This window comes from Mixia osmundae (genome assembly GCF_000708205.1).
Source record: "Mixia osmundae IAM 14324 unplaced genomic scaffold scaffold_1, whole genome shotgun sequence".
In the NCBI taxonomy this organism is placed as follows: Eukaryota; Fungi; Basidiomycota; class Mixiomycetes; order Mixiales; family Mixiaceae; genus Mixia; species Mixia osmundae.
Window position 1 is genome coordinate 1,490,496 of NW_014575563.1, and position 21,943 is coordinate 1,512,438.

Genomic DNA, 21,943 nt, shown 5'->3' on the forward strand with positions numbered 1-21,943 from the left:
CAAAGTCGCGGCAGAGACGAATTAGGCAGGGGCCCAGTACCAAGACTGCGAGCGATGATGAAGCCGAGGACGAGCGAGCGATGGGCCGAGGGTGTCGTCCTCGAGCGCGAAAGTCGACAAAGTCACAAGATCGACTGTTCGCGAGCAAAGAGAGCTAGTGCAACATGGCAACGGCCGTTTGTGCCGCGCCTTCAGTCCACGTAGGCACGATAGGATCACCTCGCATCGGACTCGGCTTGCCTGCGTCTCTATCTCCCCGACTGCATGCCTACTCACCGCGCAGTCCCAGCTTGCTCGCCAATGAAGTCTTCTCGGATTCGCGAGTATGGTCGGGCAGGGAGAGCAAGAGCACTTGCTCCGAGACGTCACCCTTGCTCGCAAAGGGGCTCGGCTTGGGCGCACCGTTCGACGAGCTCAATTCGACCCCGCCCACGTACAGGAGGACACACAGACGTACCCATAGCGTCAACGGCAGTCCATCCAGCCTGGCAGAATCGATTGGCAAGCGAGCCACGCGCGGTCACACAAAGGATTCTCCCGTCTTGGTCGGCGAGTTTGAGCACGTCGCCAAATATCTCGATATGGATGCCTGGTCATCTGCTGCTCGGTACACGCTCGTCGGCGCTTTCGCACTCGTTCTCATTGGCGTCATGAGGAGTTTCACCGGCAATTCGAGGTGGGTGGCCATCTTGTCGATAGCTCGGTCGGCCATCAACTGAGACAGCTCATGACAGTCTCGCGCAACTCATCCATAAGCCGGCGTTCTTCGATCATCCCGTCTGCGACCCGTTCAGCCTGCCTGGCTATCTGGCATTTGACGAGTGAGTAATCATCCAGCGCGACGATTGACACTACTGACGCCACTGTCTGCTTAAAGATCCAATCTGATGGCAACAGAATGGAGACCCTTCTCGCAGTCATGTCCACCTGCGCCAGACTACCTTCGCATGCTACGCACAGCCTACCCTACAAAGCAGACACTGGCGCGCATCCAGGAAAGCTATGATGCGTCTGGCGACCATAAGCCGGCCAACCTTTCCTTGTCCGTCTTGCGGGGGACACCCCAAGCCGCTCGAGCGTCTGCCGCTTTGCAGTTCATGCGAGGCAAGTCGGTGCTCATGATTGGCGATTCTGTCGACCGAAATGCGCTGGACGATATCGCTACGCTCATGGATAGAGAAGTACAACCGACTTCATATAGTGATCCAGAGGTGAGGGGAGCCATGGAGGGCTGGGATCCTCGCAACCAGCCCTACACGCTCCAGATACCTGAGCTAGACTTTCAGATGTTCAATTCTTTCCACTGTGAGCCTACCGTTTTTGGTGTCTTAGCCAAGCTCAATGTCCTCCGTATAGACGGGATGGATGATACCGATGAGCATTCTGGTCAGGCAGACTGGCATGCCCCCGGCAAGGTCGAAGACCGCTTAGATCAGCTCTTCGGTCCTATGATCGACATGGCCACGAACAATCACGGACCGGACCTCATCCTCTTCCACAGTGGCATGTGGGATGCAGCATACTGGGGCAGACTGGACAAGAAGCAGGATAGGTCGACTGCGACTGCACTCAGCCAGAAGAGGCTAGAGTGGTACACGAGGCGGTTCAAGTCTACCCTTCGCGAAATTCGTCATCGTTACCCTCATGCCAGGCTGGTCGTGCGCCAGATGCATCGCATCGGTCAGCAAGCTCTGTCTGCTTCGAAGGACTGGGGTCCGGGGATAGAAGGCAAATTCAAGGATGGCAAATTCTCGTCATTCTTTGCCGATGTGCGCGTCCATCAGATACGAGAGCTGACGAGTGCAATATGTCAGGAGGAGGGGCTTGAGGTGTTTGATTTCGGGAGAATGTGGGAGGGATACCAGGCGAGGCAGGATAAGGTCCATCCGATGCTGTTCCCGTCCGGTCCGATCTTTGGCGCTGCAGTCTTGCATCAGCTCTATCTGGGCAGTATCGATGGTCCCATCTCTGCTATTCGCGAGCACTTTCATCCGCATCATTCATAGCATCGCATAGTCGGATCATGTTGCTTGTACGAACCATTGTCATGATTTTACAACGAAGAAACCCCAAGCCGCAACAGATGTGCCACATGCAAGATCGTTGACCGAGCTTGCACAAGGACGTCAAACGGTGGCGCTGTAGATCAATACATCGAGCCTGCACCGTAAGGCTGATAGCAGTAAGGGTACGGATAGATCGGGTGAGGCTGAGCATAGGCCATTAATGGCGAGAGATTTGTGTTAGGTGCGGCGGTCGTGGTATTGTTGCCATAGTGGATCGAATACGGCGGCTGTGAGCAATGATAGGCAGGATGCTCGAAAGGGCCAGCAGTGTAGTCATACGTCGTGTAATTCGGACCGGCATAGTGCCAGGGGGGCGTTGGCATAGGAGATGCAAAGCTCGAGGCTGGTGAGGTGGCACTGGGTGAGGCGAGGACGGGTGCACCCGAGGCGGGATGATGATGGAGATGAGGCTGCCAAGAGATCGAAGGAGGTGTAGCATGAGGTGAGTAGCAGCTCGGGCTGCTCTTGTCTGACTGTGTCTCGACAGGTACCGAGACGACTTCCAGTTCGTCGTCGAGAAACTCGGTGGAAGTGGCAGCATCGGCTGAAGTAATGACGATGACCGGCTGAGGCTGAGCCTGCTCGACTTGCGTGGGCGCGATCGCGTTGGTCTTGCCACCGATCGAGTCTGCGAATCTGATCTGCAAGGGCAAGATGGCACTCTTGAGCACGCGACCCGAGAGCCACTGTATGGCCTGAAGGCATTGTTGGTTCGTGCCTAGTCGGGCAAAGCCGATGCCCTTTGACTCGTTCGCAGACGGCGACGAGGTGGGATAGCCTCGCTTCTTGGCGTGAAAGTCTGAACGAAGCAGACGGACAGATAGGACAGAGACGTGATGCTTTTGGGCGGCGAAAGTGTGGAGGAAGAGATTGCGGAGATCTTCTTCTTGCCACGATTTGGGCAAATTGCTCAAGTAGAGGTTCGTCTTGTCTGTGCCGGTCTTGTGATGCTTGCCCTGGCGCTTGCTACCTGCCTTGTACATCTCCTGCCGAGGCAAACTTTAGCGAGTGGCTTGCATGGTTGCAAGGGGGTAGTGAGTACCTTGGCAAAGTGAGAGGCGACACCTTGCGAGCGTAAATGCTTGATGAGTGCCGTAGCTGCCTCACTCGTAGCCATGAGGATCTGTGTCGAACCCTGATGTCAGCAGCGCACGCTGTGACGACAGTGAGCGGTGAGACGTACAAAGCCAAAGCCCTTTGACATGCTGTCACCGCCAGCGTGATCAGCAAGCACAAGCATCCGGCATGAAGCATTTGACTGACCCATTGGCATCGAGGATGACCTTGACAGAGAGCACCTCGCCAAAGTGGTCACCGAGTCTGACGAGATCAGCGTCCTTGCAGTAGGCGTCGGTATCGAGATAGACATTGGCGACCGAGGCTTCGTGGGAGATGGCGTATTTGTCGCTCGATAGAAGTGGGACTTGCTTCCTGTTTTGACTCGATGGGCGAGAGGGGGAGGAGGGGGAGGAGGAGATGTCGAGGTTGTCGACGAGGTCGTTGATAGATGGTGACATGGCTGCTCACTCGTGACCGATAAAGTGACTCTGTACCGTGCCTAAGCGAAGACGAGTCTCAAGAGGAAGTGTGTGTCAGCTGACGAGGGCGCAGAGGATGAGGAGCGAGTGCAAGGGAGGAGGACAGCGGCAGAGCGTCTGTGCCGCGATTCTCGGGATTTCCTCGAGCCTCGAGGAAGTCATCATGCCATGTGCATTCCCGGTAAGACAGCAAAGGAGGCCGGCACTACCGGTGTGTACTACCGAGGAGATGGCGTCCCATCGCAGAGCCGAGGAAGCTGCTTGACCCTGTCATGGCTGAGAGTGAAGGTGTCCCTAAGCCGAGATGGGCGACGGTAGCATAACCCCTCCGCCGCTCTGCATGATTCAACTTGCCTGTCACTTCCGGTCAGCACGTACTTTGTATATGCTAAGGAGAGAGTACACACGAGCTGTTCTGGCATTGGTGTGCGTTCTCTGACCCCTGACGGGGAGACCCATGACATGTCGCCTGCCTCTATAGTTGCCAATGTTGCGGTGATGAGCAATGTCTGCATTCACTTTCCGCCTGAGATCCGCCTCGAGGATCAGAGACCGTAGTGGATCCTCTCGTCTCGCTCTCTCGCTCGTCTGATCATCTCTTAGCTGTCCTACTTCGCTTGTGCTCGCCTGAGGCACAGATGGCGCCTGGACGGGCGTAGCGACGAGGGGATGAGTGGCGGGCGATGACAGAAGAGCCGATAGAGAGTTGAGCTGATCTTCCGATAGCTCTTCCACCTTCAGTCGATCATGAAGCAGCAGGCGAGCACAGATCAACCTGGAGGTATGATGCGATATGCCATGGAATGCCGTCAGTGCAATCTGCCGAATCCCTGTCAGTCCAACACTGTCAAAGATGACCAAAAAGCTGCCCGACCTTGACGAGCCGCCTGTCTGGTAGATTGACGCCGAGCAAGATCATTTCGAGTCGAAGCAAAAGATCGAATAGCGACTTGGCAAGTCGCGCCAAACGATCACCGGCACTTAGCCTAGACCGAGGATGAGGCTCATCGTCGTCACCGAAGAAGGCGATAATTACAGCCTGGATGTCGATGCAGAGATGGAGATTGAGAATCTCTCGGCCCTGCTCGAGGCGGAGGTGCGCTTGCGTGTACACTGAGCTTGTCACTCGTCAGCCTAAATTCGTCCTCATTTGCCACAGTCCGGCGTCAGCACAGAAGCTCAGATCCTCTATTTTGGCCAGAATGAGCTCAGATCTCCTCAAGCAACGCTCAAAGTGGGCTCCGCCTTCCCTCTCAGCCGCAAAGGGGACTGATGAGACCTCGATCTCTCCCCGTTCTTGTCGCTGCTTTCCAGTCTGTCGGTGTCAAGCAAGACGATATGATCCTCATGCGACGCAACGATAGAGCCACTGCATCCACATCAATAGCCCAACCTCCTGCAAGCTCATCGCAAGCTCCCTCATCCTCAGCTTACGCGTCCAATCCATCAAATTCATTGTCAGCGTGACTGTCCCGTCAGCTTCATGCCGGCTGACGAGCGACATCAGACCTTTCGAGCAATCGGAGATGATGCGTTTACAACTCCTTGGTGATCCTCAGCTGCTCGCCAGATTGCGCAGTGTGAGTCCCTGCGGGAGCGGCGCGTCACTTTCTTCCTGAACATGACCGCGTTTCCGCTGCTAGACCCATCCAGAGATGGCCAGTGCAGCCGAATCGCATCCGCAGAGATTCCATCAGCTGTTGCCTCAACTGGCGAACATGCGGCAACAGAGCATGATGGAGCAGCAACGCAATCAAGAGCTGTTGTAGGTTCACGACTACTTCACAGCGCATCAAGCCAATCGCATGATCTGCAGAGAATCAGATCCATTCGATATAGAAGCGCAGAGGAGGATAGAGGAGGCAATCAGGGAGGAAGCGGTCTATGAGAACCTCGAGCATGCGATGGAATACTCACCCGAGTCGTTCGGTCGGGTGGAGATGCTCTACGTCAATGTAGAAGTCAATGGCAGACCCGTCAAGGCATTTGTCGACTCTGGCGCACAAGCTACTATCAGTTGAGCATCTTGCTTCGTCCGTGATCATGTATCGTGGCTAAAGCTGCTCACAGTGAGCCCGGACTGCGCGGAAGCATGCGGTATACTCAGACTGATCGACAAGCGGTTTGCGGGAATTGCGACGGGGGTTGGTACTGCCAAGATCCTCGGCCGGGTTCATAGCGCACAAATCCGCGTCGGACGAGATCTCTTCTTGCCTTGCAGTTTCACCATCATGGAGGCAAGATACCGGAGCTTCGGCTTTGCAAAGCAACGCTAATGCTCGGCTTTCGTGCCACAGGGACGAGGCGTTGATCTACTATTCGGTCTAGACATGCTCAAACGACATCAAGCATGTATCGACCTCGCACAAGACGCACTCATCATCCAGGGCCGCAGAATTCCTTTCCTCTCAGAACATGAGGCTCCGAAGCAACACTTCGATTCTCTCGAAGCAGACGAGTCAGTCCTCCTTTGCTGGCCTCTTGCCCACTGACGCCGTGACAGGCATGGCAACGTGCAGATCCCAAAAGACCACCCATTGCAGTCGAACCCAAAAGCAGCCCTTGGCGCGGCAGCTGCTGCTAGTGCCGAAGCCACAGCGACAAGCTTTCCGGGAACGGGCAATACTCTCACTCCAGGGGCGCCGGCGAGCTCCTCAGAGCCCGCAGCACCTGGACCTGCTAGCTCACACAGTTCTCAAGCAATCGACAGTCTCATGGCTCTAGGAGTAAGCAGACAAGAAGCCATAAGACTGCTCGATGCGAGCGGGGGCAATCCAGACGTCGCAGCTAGTCTCATGTTCAGCTAGACAGATGCAGCCCCTAGGTACAGAGACTATCTGAACTCGGCTTTGAGTTGAATCTGCTGAACGCCGTCTTCGCCAGCGACGGGTTCGACAATAGCTCGGACGATCGCTGAGATCGTCTCCCTGTTTGCTGGATCCGCTGAGAGTTTGGCTCTGAATAGTCTCAGCAGCTGCTTTGCTGTCATTGGGCCGCGCGAGCGGAGAACGGCAACCACCTCTGCCTGGGTGATCGTCGTATCCGTGCCGGCAAATCCACCTGGCGTGGTAGGCGATCCTGCTCTTCCGGCCTGGGGAGAAGCAGGACGAGGCCGCTTTGCGCCCGTGGCATCGTCACGATCTGCCTTGCGTTTGCTGCTCTGCAATGGCGGGCTGGCAGATCTCTGACTGCGTCCACTCGGACTCGTCGCTCGCTTGGCAATATGTGCGGAACCGCTCGTGCTCGTGCTGAGGCCAGGAGAAGCGCCACGAGAGCCAGAAGGCGATTGCCGGCCGCTGTGCGTTCGATCGCGGTTCCTGTGCTCTGGACGTGCCGTTTTACCGCTGTGCGAGTCTGAGCGATAGAGAGGTGTGCCGGGCAGTGACGAATTGACGGATCGAGACTCGCTCGAAGTAGGTTTCGTTGCGTCAGTCGCACCATCGTCGCTGCCGCTCTCGGAAGGCGAGGATAGATAGGGATTAGACTCTTCATCATCGCTCATCGTTTGTGTCTTGGGTGCATGCTTCTTCAGAAGCTTCTTGGCCGCTTTGCCAGCCGAATTGAGATTGCGAGGAGTCAGTCCGAAGCGCTCGTTCTCCTCATTCTCGTCATCGTCTGGCAAAGCCGCTTCGCCTGTCTTGTTTGCAGCACGCAATTCGCGTTTGAGTCGTTCCTGACCACAAGTAATCAGCATTCGCTTGATGAGACCTCAGCGGGTACCGACCTCGAGCTCCTTTGCTGCTTCTTCGTCATCATCAGCTTCATCCCCGACCTTGCCAATGCCTTCCTCATCGTCCTGAAAGTCATCTTCAAAGTCGAATTCGTCGAATTCACCCTCGGCTTCATTCTTGCGTCTATGCGAAGCAGGCATATCGTCGTCGTCGTCTCCGGTCATTGCAGATCGTCCACCGCGATCCACAACGCCTTGGTCTAGTCGAGTAACGCGGCCACCCACGATAGCGTAATGATTTTCAGCCTCTTTCTTGAAACGAGAGCCCTCTTGCTTGATGACAGGCGTAGACTCCCTTTTGACGCGAGGGGGCGGGGGCGATGCGCCAGGAAGCGAGAGACGAATCTTGGTGCCTCCTTCGGCTGCAGAAGCCTGTGCGACGGTCGGGCGGGAGCGACTTGGTGACGGTTGCAGCTTTGCTTGTTCTGCTCTACGCTTGCGGAAGAAAGTCTCTGTGTCTTGACCCTTTTGCATTCGCGCATACTGCACAGAGGCACATCAGCGAGGCACGAGAGGCTTTCCTCTGCTTCAAGCTCACGAGCTCTTCTGCTTCGTCTGGATTGAGGGTCTTATAAGGCGGTTGCTGATTGAATTTGTACCATCTATGCACAGGCAAGACGCGGAGAGCTGTATCGTTTGCCTCGGCAACGAGGAGAACATAGCTGGCTGCTGAGCCGCGTTCTGACTTGATGAGATCGCCGGAGGAGCCTTCCATCCTTCCGATCCATTTGCCATGCGACGTCTCATCTTCACCGTCCTGCGAGGTCGACATCTTCATGTCATCCTTGCTGCCCTGGTGAGATGCTTCTTCGAGTACCCATGGATGGGCTTCCTCGTGCATGACACGCTTATTGCGCAGCGAGTTCTCGGTCGCATAGATCTGACGAGACTTGGGTTTCGTGGGCTTGATGGCTTCCGATACAGCATCGCCCTCGCCCGCTACGCTGCCGTATTTGGACTCGGCGAGCGTCGGGCCGACGAGACTTGCGTCTGCCTGGGTTGCACGATCCCGCTCGGCTGCGAGATCTTCGAGCATCTTCGAGCGCGCGAGCTGGGCAGGCGTCATCTTTGCTCGCTTGCGCTCGAGAGTAGCTTGCTCTGCCTCTCTGAGCAATCGCGCCTCTTCAATCTGTTGCATTGTCTCCAAGTCTTTGCGGGTGAGTTGTACAGGACGGGACCATGTCGTGGGATCGACGACGATGTCATCCTCGCCAGCAGGGAATTTCATGATATTGTGCTTCCATCGCTCGAGCTGCTCCCTCGTCGCACTACGGATCTCATACGTATTGTAGGCGCCCAAACTGGCGGGACTCTGTGCAGCGGCTGCCTGGGGCGATCTCGAGTTGCGCACGTCTCGAGGACTGGAGCCATTGGGTGTCTCTGTCTTAAGCGTGCGCTGAACATGACTGCTGCTGCCGGGCGAGGGCGCTGATGACGCTGCTCGAGATGGCCCTAGCACGCTCGAGGTCAGTTGTCCGGCCTTGTTCCTCCTGGGCTGGAAGATCGACGGCCCTCCAGCCGGGGAACTCATCTGCCCTCGACTTGGACCGAGAACCGCTGATCAAGCGCTGCGAACTTCTTCATGATCATGCCGTGCCCGCCGTGTCATGACTGAGCATTGTGACATTTACCAGAGAGGGTTGGAGTCGCGTCCAGGCACGAAACCGTCCGCCGAGGGGTTCAACGTTCAATCAAGCCAAACCAGCGCAATGGTTGCGACCCGTTCGGCCAGTCAGCCTGCCGGTGCACCGCGACAAAGACAGGTCTCCTCGCGCCTAGACGACTACAAAGTCGATTTGCCCACTCCGGAGCCTGCTGTCAAGCGCCCAGTCGGCCGACCACGCAAAGCGAGACCATCAACAGTCTCTGTCACGCCAAACGGCATTCCCGAGGCAAAGATCACGCGTACGTCAAGCGATAGTAAAGTCAAATCTCCGATGAGCGCGACACCGGGTTTTTCGAAACTCGTGAGGATGTTAGGCTCGAGCGGCAATGCGAAAGCGCGAAAAGGCGAGCATCAACCGCGCGCTTGGATCACGCTGTGGTTCTTTGTGTCCTCACTGCTTGTTATCTGGGATACCGGCTATCTCTTTGCTCGGCCTCATTCGATGCCAGGCGGCAAGTACCATTACCTTTGGTCGCCGTACTCGATATACAGCAAGGTGGATTACATATACGGATTCCCTTCGTACGACCGCAATGACGGCTTCCCGCTCGCTCAAGCATCGCTCAACATCGTCGAGACGATCTTGAACTTCGGCTACCTTGGCCTGGCCATCGAAAAGAGCCCTCTGGCCGTCATGATTGGCTTCACGAGCGTCGTCATGACGTTCTCAAAGACGTAAGCCAGTCTGAAGTTGCTGTCAGCTGCAGCTCATCAGATACTGCAGAATCCTCTACTGGGCGCAAGAGTATTTCTGCGGTGCTTGCAACATGTAAGGCCTGCGAAGCTCAGCGGAAGACTGCTCATCGCGTTTCACAGCGGCCACAATTCGTTCGACCAGCTCTTGATGTACTGGATCATCCCGAATGGTATGTCTGCACCCGTTCGGTTGCCTAACATGGCTGACCACAAAGCAGGTCTCTGGCTCGTATTCCCCTTGGGCATTCTCAGCGTATTTGGTGCCGAGATTGCGACCAGCTTGCGCTCTGCCGCCAAACAGAAGAAGATTTGACCATCTGAAAGGACTTGTTGTATCGTCTGTGGGCCACTGGGGCATGCTTTGCCTGCATTGCACGTGCTGTCAATCAAGTCGCGTCGCGATCGACAGCAATATCGAGAAAGCAAGTCTTCACAGTCTTGCTCACTCGTCACACCGGTCTTCCACGATGAACAAGCGAGCGCTTCACGATGAGACGACTCACAGTCCAGCCAAACGTCTGCGAGTCGACACAGAGCGCGAGCTACGGCAAGCACGCTATCTCCTCACGAGGGGTAAGACAGCTGCTTCTTGATCTCTGGCGTTGATCGAAAGGCGGAGCAGTCTTTGGCAAACAGGACTACCGGGGCAAGCAGGAGGAAGTGATCACTGCCGCACTTCAAGGCCATGACTGTCTCCTCATTGCGCCTACAGGCATGGGCAAGGTTGGCAGAGCTCCTGCAATTGCAATCGAGCTGACATGCAAATGCCAGAGCCTTTGCTTCCAAGTCCCGGCGGTAGCTGCACCGCACGGCTTGACCATCGTCGTAAGCCCATTGATTGCTCTCATGGACGATCAGTTGCAAGCACTCGACAAGCTGAACATCGCCGCCGGCAGCCTGTCCAGCAAGACAGACCCAGATCAAGCGCGGTTGATCTTGCGTGACATGCACAGCGGACACCCAAAGACGAGGCTGCTTTACGTCACTCCCGAGCGAATAGCGTTGATCAGTTTTCAGAGAGTGCTCAGGGTGCTTTACAATCACGGCGAGCTCTCACGCTTGGTCATCGACGAGGCGCACTGTATATCCCAATGGGGCAAAGACTTTCGACCCGATTACGCTCAGCTCGGTCTCTTCAGACAGCTTTTTCCCCGTGTACCCATCATGGCTCTCACAGCAAGCGCGACGCCCAAAGTGGCGGACGATATCATCACCTCGCTCAACCTCCACGAAAACACATTGAGACGGTTCGAGCAGTCGTTCAACCGAGCAGAGCTGTACTATGAGGTCGCATATGTCAATGCCGGTCCTGAACAGAAGCGTCAGCAGATCCTCGAGTACATCAAGAAGATGACAAAGGCCAGGCGTGATGAGCCACCGCCGATCATCTCAGGCATCATCTACTGCCGCGCCAAGCAAACCTGTGACGATCTCGCTGCCTGGCTCGACGCCCAGGGTATCGCTGCAAAGCCCTATCATAGGTGCCTTGATAACATTTGTGCTCTTTGACATGCTCACACACGAGCAGAGACGTCACTGAGAAAGAGCTGACCACGACGCAGTACCAGTGGCTCAACAACGAACAGCTCGCTAGCGAGAGCAAAACGCGCGTCGACGTCGTCGTAGCGACTGTCAAGTTCGGAATGGGCATTGACAAGGCCTCATGTCGCTATGTGATCCACTACGATCTGCCGACCTCGTTCGAAGGGTATTATCAAGAGAGCGGTCGGGCGGGTCGGGATGGCAATATCGCTCGCTGTTTGATCTTCTACGATCGTATGGATGCAGCTCGTTTGCAGCATCTCATCTCCGCCAGCATGAAGGCTCGCAACGCTCATGCTGCAAAAGTGGGCGTACCGTCAACACAGGGACTGGTGACAAGTAGCGACTCGGTCATCAATTATTGCGAGAACGTCACGACATGTCGGCATGAAGTCATTGCTCGATACTTCGGCGAGACGATAGACGAAGCGAATGTCGCGCGACTGTGCCATCAGATGTGCGATGTTTGCAAGTTCCCAGAACGAACGCGTACTCGCAAAAAGCTGCTAGATGCGAGTCCGAGCGAAGACGATGGTGCCAGTTCCGCAGCTCTCGTACCGATGATAGATCCAGCTAGTGATGCGTTCGACGCTGTCTGTGACGACTCTAGTGATATAGATGACGTCTATCCGGTCGAGCCGGTCGATGGCGAAAATGCTGATCCTCACGAATCGTTCCTCGACTCACTCGACGCAGAGACTCGGCTGCCTTCCTCTCCGCCTATAGCGAATGTGCCGGTGCCTGTGCCTGTGCATGAGATCGCAGAAGACGAAGAGCTCCCCGAGGCTCTGCCACTGAAGTCGCGGAATAACAATCTGCCAAGACCAAACATGGTAGAGCCCCCTGCCAAAGGTCAGCGTTGTTCGCTGTAGCTCGTATATGGCTGAACGGCGTCAGCAGAGGCGCCCGCTCGCAGACCAACGAAAAGCGGGACTGGCTTCAAGGTACCTTTCAGGAGTGAAGCCGAAGGCGCGATGCAAGCTGCCAAGTTGGCCGTGACGCCGGACCAGCCCGATGATATCTGGCCGTCTTTCAAGTGCAAGCTTGTGCCTTCGTCAGGCTGGGCGAAAGACATCAGCAAAGAAACGCGTGCAAGCTCTTGCAAGAGTATCTATCTCGAGCTCATCCGCGCGATGTTGGCACGAGGCGGTTTGCGCAAAGTCGAAGAGGAAGAGCGAATGTTTGATGAGCTGGACGGCGGATCAATTGATACACAACGGCTGACTTGCCTCAGTACTGTTTCGACGGAGATCGAAAGCGATTGCTTTTGGCGGTCGCTTGGCGAAGCTGGGTATGTCGAGCAAGTATCTCGCATCAAAATCGGATTGCGTATCATGCGCACGAGAAATGACTGGACAGAAGCTGTTTCGGCCAGCCATCAATTGGAGCAAGTCGAGGCAGTTCTCGTCAGTCTGAGGCGTGGCGCGCAGCTGTACGCTGCAAAGCGCGGCAAGGCATAGCTACAGCAACTACGTCAGCCCGCTTACGATGTCAGCCCGCTCCAGTCCGCCAGCAAAGACAGACCGAGGGCGCTACATGTACATTGCGGCTCATGTCAATACATATGATCCGCGTTGGGCATCCACGGATTCTCAGCGGAGCAATGCATAGTAGCACAACAACAGTCTGCAAGAGCACCTCTATATCTCCTTTAGCTTTGCTTTCTCCTGCTCTTGAACGATCTTCTTGGCTCGCGAAGCATTCCGCTTCACCTGAGCTTCGACAGCGATGCCAGCAAAGACGACGCCCACGCCGACCCATTGTCCGAAGGCGAGTTTGTGCTTGAACACGAATACGCTCAGAAGCATTGTAAAGAGCTTGCGCGTGACTGTAATGGTCACAAGCGTGAGCGAGCCAAAGTGTTCGAGCGTGTCGAAGATGAAAATTTGACCGATCGCACCGGCGAGCGAAAAGAGCAAGATATCCGTCAAGACGCCAGGGTGAGATCGTATGAATGCAAGTGCCGCGGCACCCTCAGTCGCTCCACCTCCTTGAGGGTTCAGGACTGGGATGGCGGGCAGAGGGACGACGAGGATAAAGCTGGTCAGCAGAGTCGAGAGAACATTCATACAGAACATCATCTGAGTTCCGTTGATCTTATACTTGCTGAATATCTCATCTTGCGTCGAGTTGGTGGCACCGTCGATGAGCAGATTGATGAGGAGCAGACATAAGCCGAACAAGCTCGACTGAGCAGCGCCTTTAGATTTCTTGTGCGCGTCGACAGGTTGGCAGAGCATGAAGAGGCTGATGCCCAACGTGACCATTCCGACGACAAGGTATTTGTGAACAGCGAATTTTCTGCGGTATAAGACGATGTTCATGAGCATGACGGGTACGAGCTTGCATGATTTGCCCAAGATCATCGTCGGATAGGAAATATGTCGCAGGGAGGCAAATCCAAAAGGCGACGCGAGCGAATTGAGTATCGAGCATTGCAGATAGCGCAACACGAGATGCTGTATACGCTTGTCATCGGTCTTCTTTGCACTTTGTGCGTGCCCATTTTCCTGAGGAGTACTGGTCGACAAGCCGACGAGCTCAGAAAAGCTACGTGTCGAGGCGTTGCGTCGCCAGAGTAGGTAGAGAAGCGCACTCAACGCGCTCAGTGTGCTCTGCACGGTATTCAGAAAGATGACCGAGCGGAAGTAGCGAGGTTTCCCTCCGGCAGGGTCGTTGTACGGCGTTGTCGACACTGCATCGTCATCATCAGCTCGTGCCTTTGTGCTGAGCTCTGACGGAACGCACGTCGCTCTTGCACAAGCGCCCAGCTGAGAAAAGAGACATAGATGCCCACGACAGACACGGCGAGTCGCAGGACAGTCATTGTCGAACGAGCGCCCTTTGTCGTCGGGCGACGAGACGAGGACAAAGACGACGACGCGCTTCACGCTTGGTCCACCGCATGGACCGCGACAGCTCGGCCAAGACGAGCGAGTCGGGGTCCTCCTCGCCCGATCGTAGCCCTGAGACAAGCTTCATCACAGCCAGCCACCGTCCCTTCTCTCGCTCGGCACTCCGACATGGCTCAGTCAGTCAGCTTGGCCCAATACTTCATCTGCAGCAGCGTATGGCCTCGCCCAAGCCTCTCCGGAGTCCTTTGCCCTCTCCACCTCCTGTGAAGCATCCTTGGGATCATCTCGATACTTCGGAGAGTCAGCGAATCCACGACTGCGCGGCGCAACTCGACAAGGAGCTCAGCAAAGTGGAATCTGAATGGACCGCCAACAGAGTGGACTCGGCCATGCTGGTCAGGCTCAAAGCATTCGTCAGGAGCGCTCAGGATTTTGTTGCTATCGTCCCGTCTGCTCTCCTCGACGATGAAGAGGACGACGCTGTAGATTTGACGAGTCCGATCGCGCGTCAAATGGCTCATATCGCGCTCGCTACCGCCAGTCGGCCTAGAGTACACAGCGAGATAAAGCGTTCAGCTTCTGCCTCGAAAGTTCCCCAAGCAGAGCGAGTGCAAACCAGGCGATATGTAACGCGCAATACGGGCATCAGCTTGCTCGAGAGCTGTGCCAGATTGGCCCCATCGCCCGTACCTACGCCCGGCGGCAGTCCAATCAGTCCTCTATCTTGCGGCTCGTCATCTGTCATCTTGCCGATCACAGAGGACGTTGAGCAGATCAGAGCAAGATTGAAAGATTACCTTGCATTGATCTCTGATCTGCTTGCGGACTGCAAAGCATCTGGCGACGCCCACGCCATGGACGACGCAGCGGCGCTTCAGCCCAAGATAGCTCTCGTACTCGCAGCATGGACTGACGACCAAAGTCCAGCGAGTGAGTCAGTCTGCTGTATTTTAATATCCGTCTGACGCTTGCGCCAGATCGAATCGCCACAGCACTGCGTGTCTTGCTCGCTCACCGTGCAGAGCTCCAGGCCTGCGACAACATTGCCATCTTGATCATAGCAGCGCAAGGACAGATTCTGTGTGAAGCGTTCAACACAACGCTCAGATTGAGAAAGGCGACCAACTGGGGTCATATCACGACCTGGTGGCGCATTGCAGCCGACACGCACGCCGGTTCGACTTCATACAGACGAGCCGAAAATCTGAAGATCTTCATTTCGGCCGTTCGCAGACGGTACAGACTAGAGCTTGGCGACATCGATGTGCAGAAATTGGCGAAGCAGCAAGACGACTGGCTCGCTAGCTTGCAAGATCTGCTACAAGCTTGGCTAGATGCCGCGATTATGCAATTGCAATGCTCAGCTTAGACTACAGCTCGCGTTGACCTGAGCATACGCTCGTATGCTCGTTGAATACGTGCCCCAGTTTCCACGGTCCTCCTGAGGAGGGCGACGCCGCGCGGTCGCTCATCCTCGATAAGTCTGAGTCTCAGCAGTTCTAGGTCCTCGAATGCGAGGATGGGTGGCATCTGTTGCGTGCGCTTGAATGTCTCTTCGTCAAGATACATCTTGATGAAGGTGCGAAGGCTCGAGATGGCCGCATCCAGTCTGACATCCCTTGCTTCGCTGTCTATCTTGCCGCGCCACATCTCGACGATGATAGCATTGGGTGCAGGCGAGCGACCCATAGCCAGCTCGTCAGAGCAATGCTGTTGCCATTCGTTGAAGATGCGCGTGGCCTGGTTAGCACAGAGGGCGCGGTCTCTACCTGTCCTGCACCTGGCCATGATCGTCGTATACGTCCTGTGGGTCTTCCGCACACCGAGATCGTCGAAAAGCTCATCGAATACTCGTAGCGCAGTGGTGAACCGCGAGTGATAGACATGAACAGCCAGCAGTGCATTGAGCACGCTTGCTCGGATATCGTTGTGCAGATCGTCCGCCATGCGTAGACTTGTGCTCTGTGTGGCCAGGCCTGCGCTTTCTGACGATCGCGGGCGGTCTTCGTACTTGGCTAGGGACAAGATGTGACCAAACTGCCCGAGGGTCTGCTGTACGAGTCCGTGGGCTTCTTCGATGACATCGTATGAGCTCCTGGGCAGCGGACCGGGAAAATCGAGCTCCCTCGCAATATCGACGTGAGCGCTGGGCTGGCCTCCCTTGAGACCCGGCGCGCGTCGGTCCGGCGGCCGGTAGGTAGCATAAGTCTTGAGGAGCGTGCTGAGCGTATACTGATCCGGCGTCAGACTGGTATCGCCAGCTTGTGCACCTTGCATCATACGCAAGAAGATCCACCTTGCTCTGGCCAAATCTTTGTGCTTCGTCGTGCCTTGCAGCAAGGCTTCGTATGTCAGTCGATCTGGTGCCAGGCCGAGACTGAGCATCTCGCGCATGAGACGGAGACCTTCGTAGTACCATTTCTGGGGTCCTTCTTTGACACAGGCGAGGATAGCGCAAGCGTAAGTTGCTCGTGTGGGCGCAATGGACAATTCTTGCATCTCAATGAGCAGATCGAGCGCGCGCTCAGGTTCAGACGTTTTTGTCAGCGAGCAGGCGTAGATCGCCAGATTGAAGAGTCGCGCATCTGGTACAGGGTGAGCAAGCAGTCGTGCGGTCTGAAACTCTGACTCGATCGTTGCTGCAGCACCTGCAGACGAAGGCGAGAAGAGGACGGATTGGATTGCTAGAGCATACTGACGCAGGGTCGGTGTGACTTTCTGTGCCTCGAGTGCGCGCAGCACAGCAAAAGACGACAGGCTCGCTGGAGAGTCTGCTTGGCGTGAGCCCATCAAGCTGGCGAGGAGAAAGTCGAGCGTTCTATCAGACGGGATCATTTTCTGCTTCTGGATCGCCAGGAGGGCCATGTCGTGTGCCGTTCTGAGCGTCTGCGAGTCTTTTGCGCGGCTTGGCTGACGCAGGAGAGCGTCCAGAGCAGCGTCGAGATGGCCAGGGAGGATCATGTGCCAGTCGATGTGCGAGCCCAGCATGCTGAGTAAGCGCCCTGGCTGCTTGCTTGCTCCAAGTGCCAGTTTGTAGAGACTTGCGCTCTGTTCGAGCGCCGACCCGGAAAGCTTGCCGTCTGACGAAAGCGCTACATCGTCTGCTGACGCCAATATCGCTCGCGTTGTCTCGTCTGCAGGAGTCGGTGCAGGTTCGAACTGATCCAGCGTGGGCAGTGAGAGCGGGCTGTCATCTGGCAGGAGGCCGCTGAACGGTCTGGAGCCGTGCAAGTAGCTATGAACGCCATTAAGCGTTTGCAGCTCTCGCTCGCGTTGTGAAGTCGAGCGGGCGGGCCGAGAGAGCGTCGTACGATCATTGGACGGTCCTGCTCGATTGTTGAGATGGTCGTCTGGATGGACAGACACTGCTTTGGCCCGCGCGGGGCGAGCAGCATGAACTTGACGCCGGCTCAAGGTGATGATACTGGCGGAGCGTGCAGTGTACCGTGCTAGCGTTGATGCCGGACCTGCGAACGCAGTCGTCAGATCGTAAGCCAAAGAGCAAAACCATCGATGTACATGCAAGGCCAAACACGACTCGCAAAGCTTGCAGAGCCATGCTGCACCGAGCAACCGGCCCCGGCCCAGACTCACTCTCGCGTCTGGTGAAATTCAAAGAGGAGAAGGAGATGCGGTTGTTGGCCGTCGGCTGAATGCAAGATGGGTCGAAGAAGGTCACTGCTCAATGCTCCAGATGATCGTCTGATGCAGTCATTCAAGCTATGTCAGGGCTAGGTCTATGCAGGCAGGGACTCGTCCGCGGCTCGCACAAGGGCAGAAAGCGCGCCTTGTGACGCCGGGGTCAGGTCTCAGATCTTGATGAGCGGCCTGATGCAATCCTACCGGTCGTGCTGCAGAGTGTGCGTGACAACAGTGGTGCATCATGGAGCGCTCTGGAACGCGCAATGCTGAGCGCGTACGAGTGCACTGTAGTATCGTGGCTTCTGCTGGCTCGCTACCGTTTGCTTCTTTGCTTCAGTGAGAGCACGTCGACATGCTTGACGCCTTCGATAGATCGTATCGCCTCGATGAGCGGTTCTACTTCGGGCTGCAACCCTTGAGCGGATGGAACAGGCACGCCGAATATGTTCTCATCTCTGAGCTCGCCCACGGGTCCGATGTGCTTGAGGGCGAGAAAGATAGGATCCGCATTGTCTGCAGACTGGACTCCCCGTCAGCCGGGCAGACTCGGCAAAGAGCAGATCGACGACGAGCCTCCTCTGTGGATCTTGTTGATGATCTGTGATGGCTGAAGCTCGGTCTCGACGGAGAGGTAGGTCGTGTAGTCGTAGTCCAGTCCGCCTGGTCTGTAGCCTTGGTTGATCACGATCGCCTCGTCCTCTTGGCCCATCTCTGCTGGCTGTCGATGACGCCGTGCAGAAGACGCGCGCAAAACTTTCGTCGCCTCCTCCTCCGTGCGCCAACCAATCGAGACTCGCGAAAGCGCCACAAGCTCGACAGAGAGCAGCTCGATCATTCCAAGCGACTGACATTGCCTCACGCAGAGCATCTGTGCGCGTACGAGGACGAGCAGCGAGCTTGCGAAAGAGCCAGAAACACTCGTTGGGCTTATCATGTCGCTCGCTCGAGTCGGTCTGCGTCAGCTGCCCGGTAGAGGTACACTCCTCCTAGATGTTCAGGGCCATGAACTGACTCACACGCCTGCCTAGGACACTGTCTGGCGCTCAGTCACGCCAGGCTGCTGCTCCAAAGACCAGCACGATCTAGGATAGCGCCCTTTTCGACTCTGCCGCCGCTGAGAGATGTGCGAACGACGACGAGCCCGCCCGATCCTTCTACCAAACCTGCTCCCTCTTCTGCCGGCTCGCCCTCATCGTCCAGGCCAGGCCCGGGACAAGCAGCCACGGTGGGCCGAGACGGCGCGAGAGAGTCCTCCCTGAACGATCCTGTCACTTCTGTCTATGCCGGCTCGGGTAGCCCATCCGGCACACAGCAGGCTGTCGACGCGACTGTTGCCGCTTCCGATGGCGTCACCATCGGGGGCGGTTCATCGAGCAAAGCAGACGTTTCCGGCATCCCACCTGCGCCTGCTGCGCCTGCCGCAACGGCTTCCAACGCAACCGGCGGGTCTTCTGGCGGCAAGAGGAAGGATTCTTGGTCTCGCAAATGGGTCAAGCGGTTTGCGAGAACGATCCTCTTTGTCGTCGTCACTACGTCCGGTTACATCGTCTACTGTGAGCTCCTCTGCTCTGTGAGTCGAGAGATGCAGAGTCTGATGGGCAGAGCAGCCGCATACGTAGAGAGTCATCCTCCCGACCAAGCGCCTCATGATCCTTCGAAGAAGAACCTCGTCATTCTCGGAAACGGTTGGGCCGCCACCTCTCTCCTCAAGAATCTCGACAACGAAGGCTACAACGTCACCGTCATCTCACCTCGAAATTACTTCTGCTTCACGCCTCTCCTACCTTCCGTCACAGTGGGTACTCTGGAGTCTCGTTCGATCATGGAACCGACCCGATTCATCACTCGCCACAAGGCCCGCCATGTCGAATGCTATGAAGGCGAAGCCCAAGAAGTTGATCCCGTCAACAAAACCGTCACGTTCACCGATACATCAGAGATCAAGGGCGCTACTTCCGAAACAACCTTGCCATACGATTACCTCGTCTACGCCGTCGGAGCAGAGAACAATACCTTTGGCATTCCGGGCGTGAAGGAACACGCTTGTTTCCTCAAGGAGATCTGGGATGCAGAGAAAGTTCGAAAGACCGTCATGGACTGTGTCGAGACTGCGACCTTCAAAGGGCAATCGAACGAGGAGATTGATCGATTACTCCATATGGTCGTAGTAGGAGGTGGACCAACAGGTGTCGAACTCGCCGGCGAGCTGCACGACTTCCTCGCAGAAGACCTGGCCAACTGGTACCCGGAGATTGCAGGACGAGTTCGGATCACGCTCGTCGAGGCTCTGCCCAACGTCTTGCCTATGTTCTCGAAGCAGCTCATCGAATACACAACGTCTACGTTCAAGGAGAACAAGATCGATGTGCTCACACGGACGATGGTCAAAGAAGTCCAAGACAAGGTCATCGTTGCCCAGGGTGAAGACAAGAAGCTGCATGAGATCCCGTATGGCATGCTCGTCTGGGCAACGGGCAATACTTCCCGACCGGTCACGCGCAAGCTGATGGCGAGCATCGGTGAAGCACAAGCCAACAAGCGCGGCCTACAAGTCAACGACCGACTCGAGCTTGCCGGAGCAAAGGATATATGGGCCCTAGGTGACGCGACCGCGACGGCTTATGCTCCAACTGCGCAAGCAGCCTCACAGCAAGGACAATATCTCGCGCGATGCTTCTCTCAGATGTACAAGAAGGAGAAGCTCGAAGCAGCGCTCGACTCTGCTCGCGCACACAAAGACCAAGACACAGAGTAGGCGGTCTTGTCTGCATTCACGATTGAAGCTGATGACCGATACAGGGGCATCATGAAGCAACTGCGCAGGGTGACCAACGTCAAGTCGTTCAGCTACTCTCACCAAGGTTCTCTGGCTTACATCGGCAGCGACAAAGCGATTGCCGATCTACCTTTCCTCAATGGCAACGTCGCAACCGGCGGTGTGGCAACGATGCTCTTCTGGCGTTCGGCCTACGTTTCTACGCTCTTCTCGCTGAGGAATCGTGCTCTGGTCGTGCTCGACTGGGCAAAGGTCAAGATCTTCCGCAGAGACATCTCGAGAGTATGATTCTGTACCGAGCAAACCACATAGACTGCATTCTGCTTGTGTGAATCTCGTGATATCCATATAAATCAGCTCTGAGCGATATGACGCGCTTGAGATTATCGGCAGAAGCTCTCTCTCTCGTTTCCACGTCGCATGTTTGGTCTTGCAGAGGCAGCATCTGTCTACAGGCTGTCGAGACAAGGCACAAGGCTAGGCAAGCAAGTCAGCGAAGCACTGCGCATCCTCACCGAAGCACTCGATACGTATGGGCAAGTCATCGCGCCATCGAGCCTGAATCACTCTTATTGCTCTTTTGGTGCAGGGATGATCAGATCTCACTCAGTTTCAATGGCGGCAAGGATTGTCAGTATCTTTGTGACCCGTTTCGAGATACTATGACTGACGCGGAAGGACAGGCACGGTGATCTTGCATCTTTTGGCGGCGGCAGTGTGCATGCGAGCGACAGGCGTCAGAGATCACAAATCATTCAAAGAATCCGACCGACTCAATGGTGCACATGCTGCAGCAAGACCGACGAGCATACAGTGTATGTACGTACGATGCGACTCGCCCTTTGATGAAGTCGAGAGCTTTGTCGAGACTTGTCGTGCGCGATACCAACTCAAGATCGACAAGGTCGCGGCGAGCATGAAGTCTGCTCTGGCGCAGTATCAGAGCAGTCATCCTGCTGTCAAGGCTATCATTGTCGGAACAAGGAGGGGCGATCCACACGGAGGTCAGTCGCCCTCTGCCTACATACTTTTGCGTGTGCTCACCTATCATGGCGAAACAGCGTCACTTGATTCGTTCCAGAGCACCGATCCGGATTGGCCGCAGTACATGCGCGTTCATCCGATACTAGACTGGTCTTACGCAGACGTATGGGCTTGTCTGCGGAGTACAGAGCTCGGCCCAAGCGGAATCGGGTGGTGCTCTCTCTACGACCAAGGGTGCGCCTGCCGCTGCTCCCTCTCGCCTTGTACTCACATACACTCAGCTATACATCACTCGGCTCGACGCACAACACATTCCCGAATCCTTGTCTGAAGGCAGGAGAAGGCTATCGACCTGCTTGGGAATTGCAAGATGAGTCACAAGAACGAGCCGGCAGGGGCGATCCTTCACCACGCGCATCATGATTCGTCCTTACCGGAAAAGTATTGT

General features: G+C 56.0%; 13 protein-coding genes across 13 annotated transcripts; 7 read left to right on the plus strand and 6 right to left on the minus strand.

Moving 5' to 3' along the window:
- Positions 1-2: 2 nt before the first annotated feature.
- L969DRAFT_84401 (uncharacterized protein) lies at positions 3-2,457 on the plus strand. The gene is made up of 4 exons (XM_014715656.1): positions 3-676; positions 735-821; positions 878-1,305; positions 1,357-2,457. Exons 1-4 carry the CDS (start codon positions 165-167, stop codon positions 2,004-2,006), a joined length of 1,677 nt encoding a protein of 558 aa, XP_014571142.1. The 5' UTR covers positions 3-164; the 3' UTR covers positions 2,007-2,457.
- On the minus strand, positions 2,147-3,583 carry L969DRAFT_44183 (uncharacterized protein; the record flags this gene model as incomplete). Its single annotated transcript, XM_014715657.1, has 4 exons — positions 2,147-3,052; positions 3,109-3,189; positions 3,250-3,271; positions 3,330-3,583. 4 exons carry the CDS (start codon positions 3,581-3,583, stop codon positions 2,147-2,149), a joined length of 1,263 nt encoding a protein of 420 aa, XP_014571143.1.
- A 226-nt stretch (positions 3,584-3,809) lies between these two features.
- Positions 3,810-4,523, minus strand: L969DRAFT_91978 (uncharacterized protein; the record flags this gene model as incomplete). The annotated part of the gene is made up of 3 exons (XM_014715658.1): positions 3,810-3,958; positions 4,012-4,423; positions 4,479-4,523. The coding sequence occupies 3 exons, from the start codon at positions 4,521-4,523 to the stop codon at positions 3,810-3,812; spliced, it is 606 nt and encodes a 201-aa protein (XP_014571144.1).
- Positions 4,524-4,601: 78 nt separating this feature from the next.
- Positions 4,602-5,625, plus strand: L969DRAFT_14732 (uncharacterized protein; the record flags this gene model as incomplete). The annotated part of the gene is made up of 6 exons (XM_014714920.1): positions 4,602-4,700; positions 4,764-4,838; positions 4,919-5,061; positions 5,112-5,184; positions 5,248-5,369; positions 5,421-5,625. The coding sequence occupies 6 exons, from the start codon at positions 4,602-4,604 to the stop codon at positions 5,623-5,625; spliced, it is 717 nt and encodes a 238-aa protein (XP_014570406.1).
- On the plus strand, positions 5,547-6,438 carry L969DRAFT_21408 (uncharacterized protein). The gene is made up of 3 exons (XM_014714957.1): positions 5,547-5,841; positions 5,902-6,062; positions 6,108-6,438. Exons 1-3 carry the CDS (start codon positions 5,836-5,838, stop codon positions 6,409-6,411), a joined length of 471 nt encoding a protein of 156 aa, XP_014570443.1. The 5' UTR covers positions 5,547-5,835; the 3' UTR covers positions 6,412-6,438.
- Positions 6,206-8,937, minus strand: L969DRAFT_84406 (uncharacterized protein). Its single transcript, XM_014715659.1, has 3 exons — positions 7,873-8,937; positions 7,329-7,817; positions 6,206-7,277 (listed from the first exon to the last, which is right to left on the minus strand). The coding sequence occupies exons 1-3, from the start codon at positions 8,863-8,865 to the stop codon at positions 6,438-6,440; spliced, it is 2,322 nt and encodes a 773-aa protein (XP_014571145.1). The 5' UTR covers positions 8,866-8,937; the 3' UTR covers positions 6,206-6,437.
- Positions 8,938-9,006: 69 nt separating this feature from the next.
- L969DRAFT_57196 (uncharacterized protein) lies at positions 9,007-10,038 on the plus strand. Its single transcript, XM_014715660.1, has 4 exons — positions 9,007-9,675; positions 9,725-9,769; positions 9,817-9,866; positions 9,915-10,038. Exons 1-4 carry the CDS (start codon positions 9,044-9,046, stop codon positions 10,007-10,009), a joined length of 822 nt encoding a protein of 273 aa, XP_014571146.1. The 5' UTR covers positions 9,007-9,043; the 3' UTR covers positions 10,010-10,038.
- A 125-nt stretch (positions 10,039-10,163) lies between these two features.
- L969DRAFT_14736 (uncharacterized protein) lies at positions 10,164-12,698 on the plus strand (the record flags this gene model as incomplete). The annotated part of the gene is made up of 5 exons (XM_014714921.1): positions 10,164-10,269; positions 10,319-10,419; positions 10,468-11,177; positions 11,225-12,090; positions 12,139-12,698. The coding sequence occupies 5 exons, from the start codon at positions 10,164-10,166 to the stop codon at positions 12,696-12,698; spliced, it is 2,343 nt and encodes a 780-aa protein (XP_014570407.1).
- Positions 12,699-12,812: 114 nt separating this feature from the next.
- Positions 12,813-14,092, minus strand: L969DRAFT_84409 (uncharacterized protein). Its single transcript, XM_014715661.1, has 2 exons — positions 13,987-14,092; positions 12,813-13,933 (listed from the first exon to the last, which is right to left on the minus strand). The coding sequence occupies exons 1-2, from the start codon at positions 14,063-14,065 to the stop codon at positions 12,879-12,881; spliced, it is 1,134 nt and encodes a 377-aa protein (XP_014571147.1). The 5' UTR covers positions 14,066-14,092; the 3' UTR covers positions 12,813-12,878.
- A 51-nt stretch (positions 14,093-14,143) lies between these two features.
- L969DRAFT_43613 (uncharacterized protein) lies at positions 14,144-15,462 on the plus strand (the record flags this gene model as incomplete). Its single annotated transcript, XM_014715662.1, has 2 exons — positions 14,144-15,023; positions 15,071-15,462. The coding sequence occupies 2 exons, from the start codon at positions 14,144-14,146 to the stop codon at positions 15,460-15,462; spliced, it is 1,272 nt and encodes a 423-aa protein (XP_014571148.1).
- L969DRAFT_42498 (uncharacterized protein) lies at positions 15,459-17,652 on the minus strand (the record flags this gene model as incomplete). Its single annotated transcript, XM_014715620.1, has 2 exons — positions 15,459-17,560; positions 17,613-17,652. The coding sequence occupies 2 exons, from the start codon at positions 17,650-17,652 to the stop codon at positions 15,459-15,461; spliced, it is 2,142 nt and encodes a 713-aa protein (XP_014571106.1).
- A 396-nt stretch (positions 17,653-18,048) lies between these two features.
- L969DRAFT_91986 (uncharacterized protein) lies at positions 18,049-18,603 on the minus strand (the record flags this gene model as incomplete). The annotated part of the gene is made up of 2 exons (XM_014715663.1): positions 18,049-18,248; positions 18,309-18,603. 2 exons carry the CDS (start codon positions 18,601-18,603, stop codon positions 18,049-18,051), a joined length of 495 nt encoding a protein of 164 aa, XP_014571149.1.
- A 64-nt stretch (positions 18,604-18,667) lies between these two features.
- On the plus strand, positions 18,668-21,918 carry L969DRAFT_91987 (uncharacterized protein; the record flags this gene model as incomplete). The annotated part of the gene is made up of 9 exons (XM_014715664.1): positions 18,668-18,710; positions 18,764-19,288; positions 19,343-20,486; positions 20,535-20,793; positions 20,905-21,047; positions 21,101-21,141; positions 21,195-21,515; positions 21,573-21,729; positions 21,777-21,918. The coding sequence occupies 9 exons, from the start codon at positions 18,668-18,670 to the stop codon at positions 21,916-21,918; spliced, it is 2,775 nt and encodes a 924-aa protein (XP_014571150.1).
- Between the last annotated feature and the right edge of the window lie 25 nt (positions 21,919-21,943).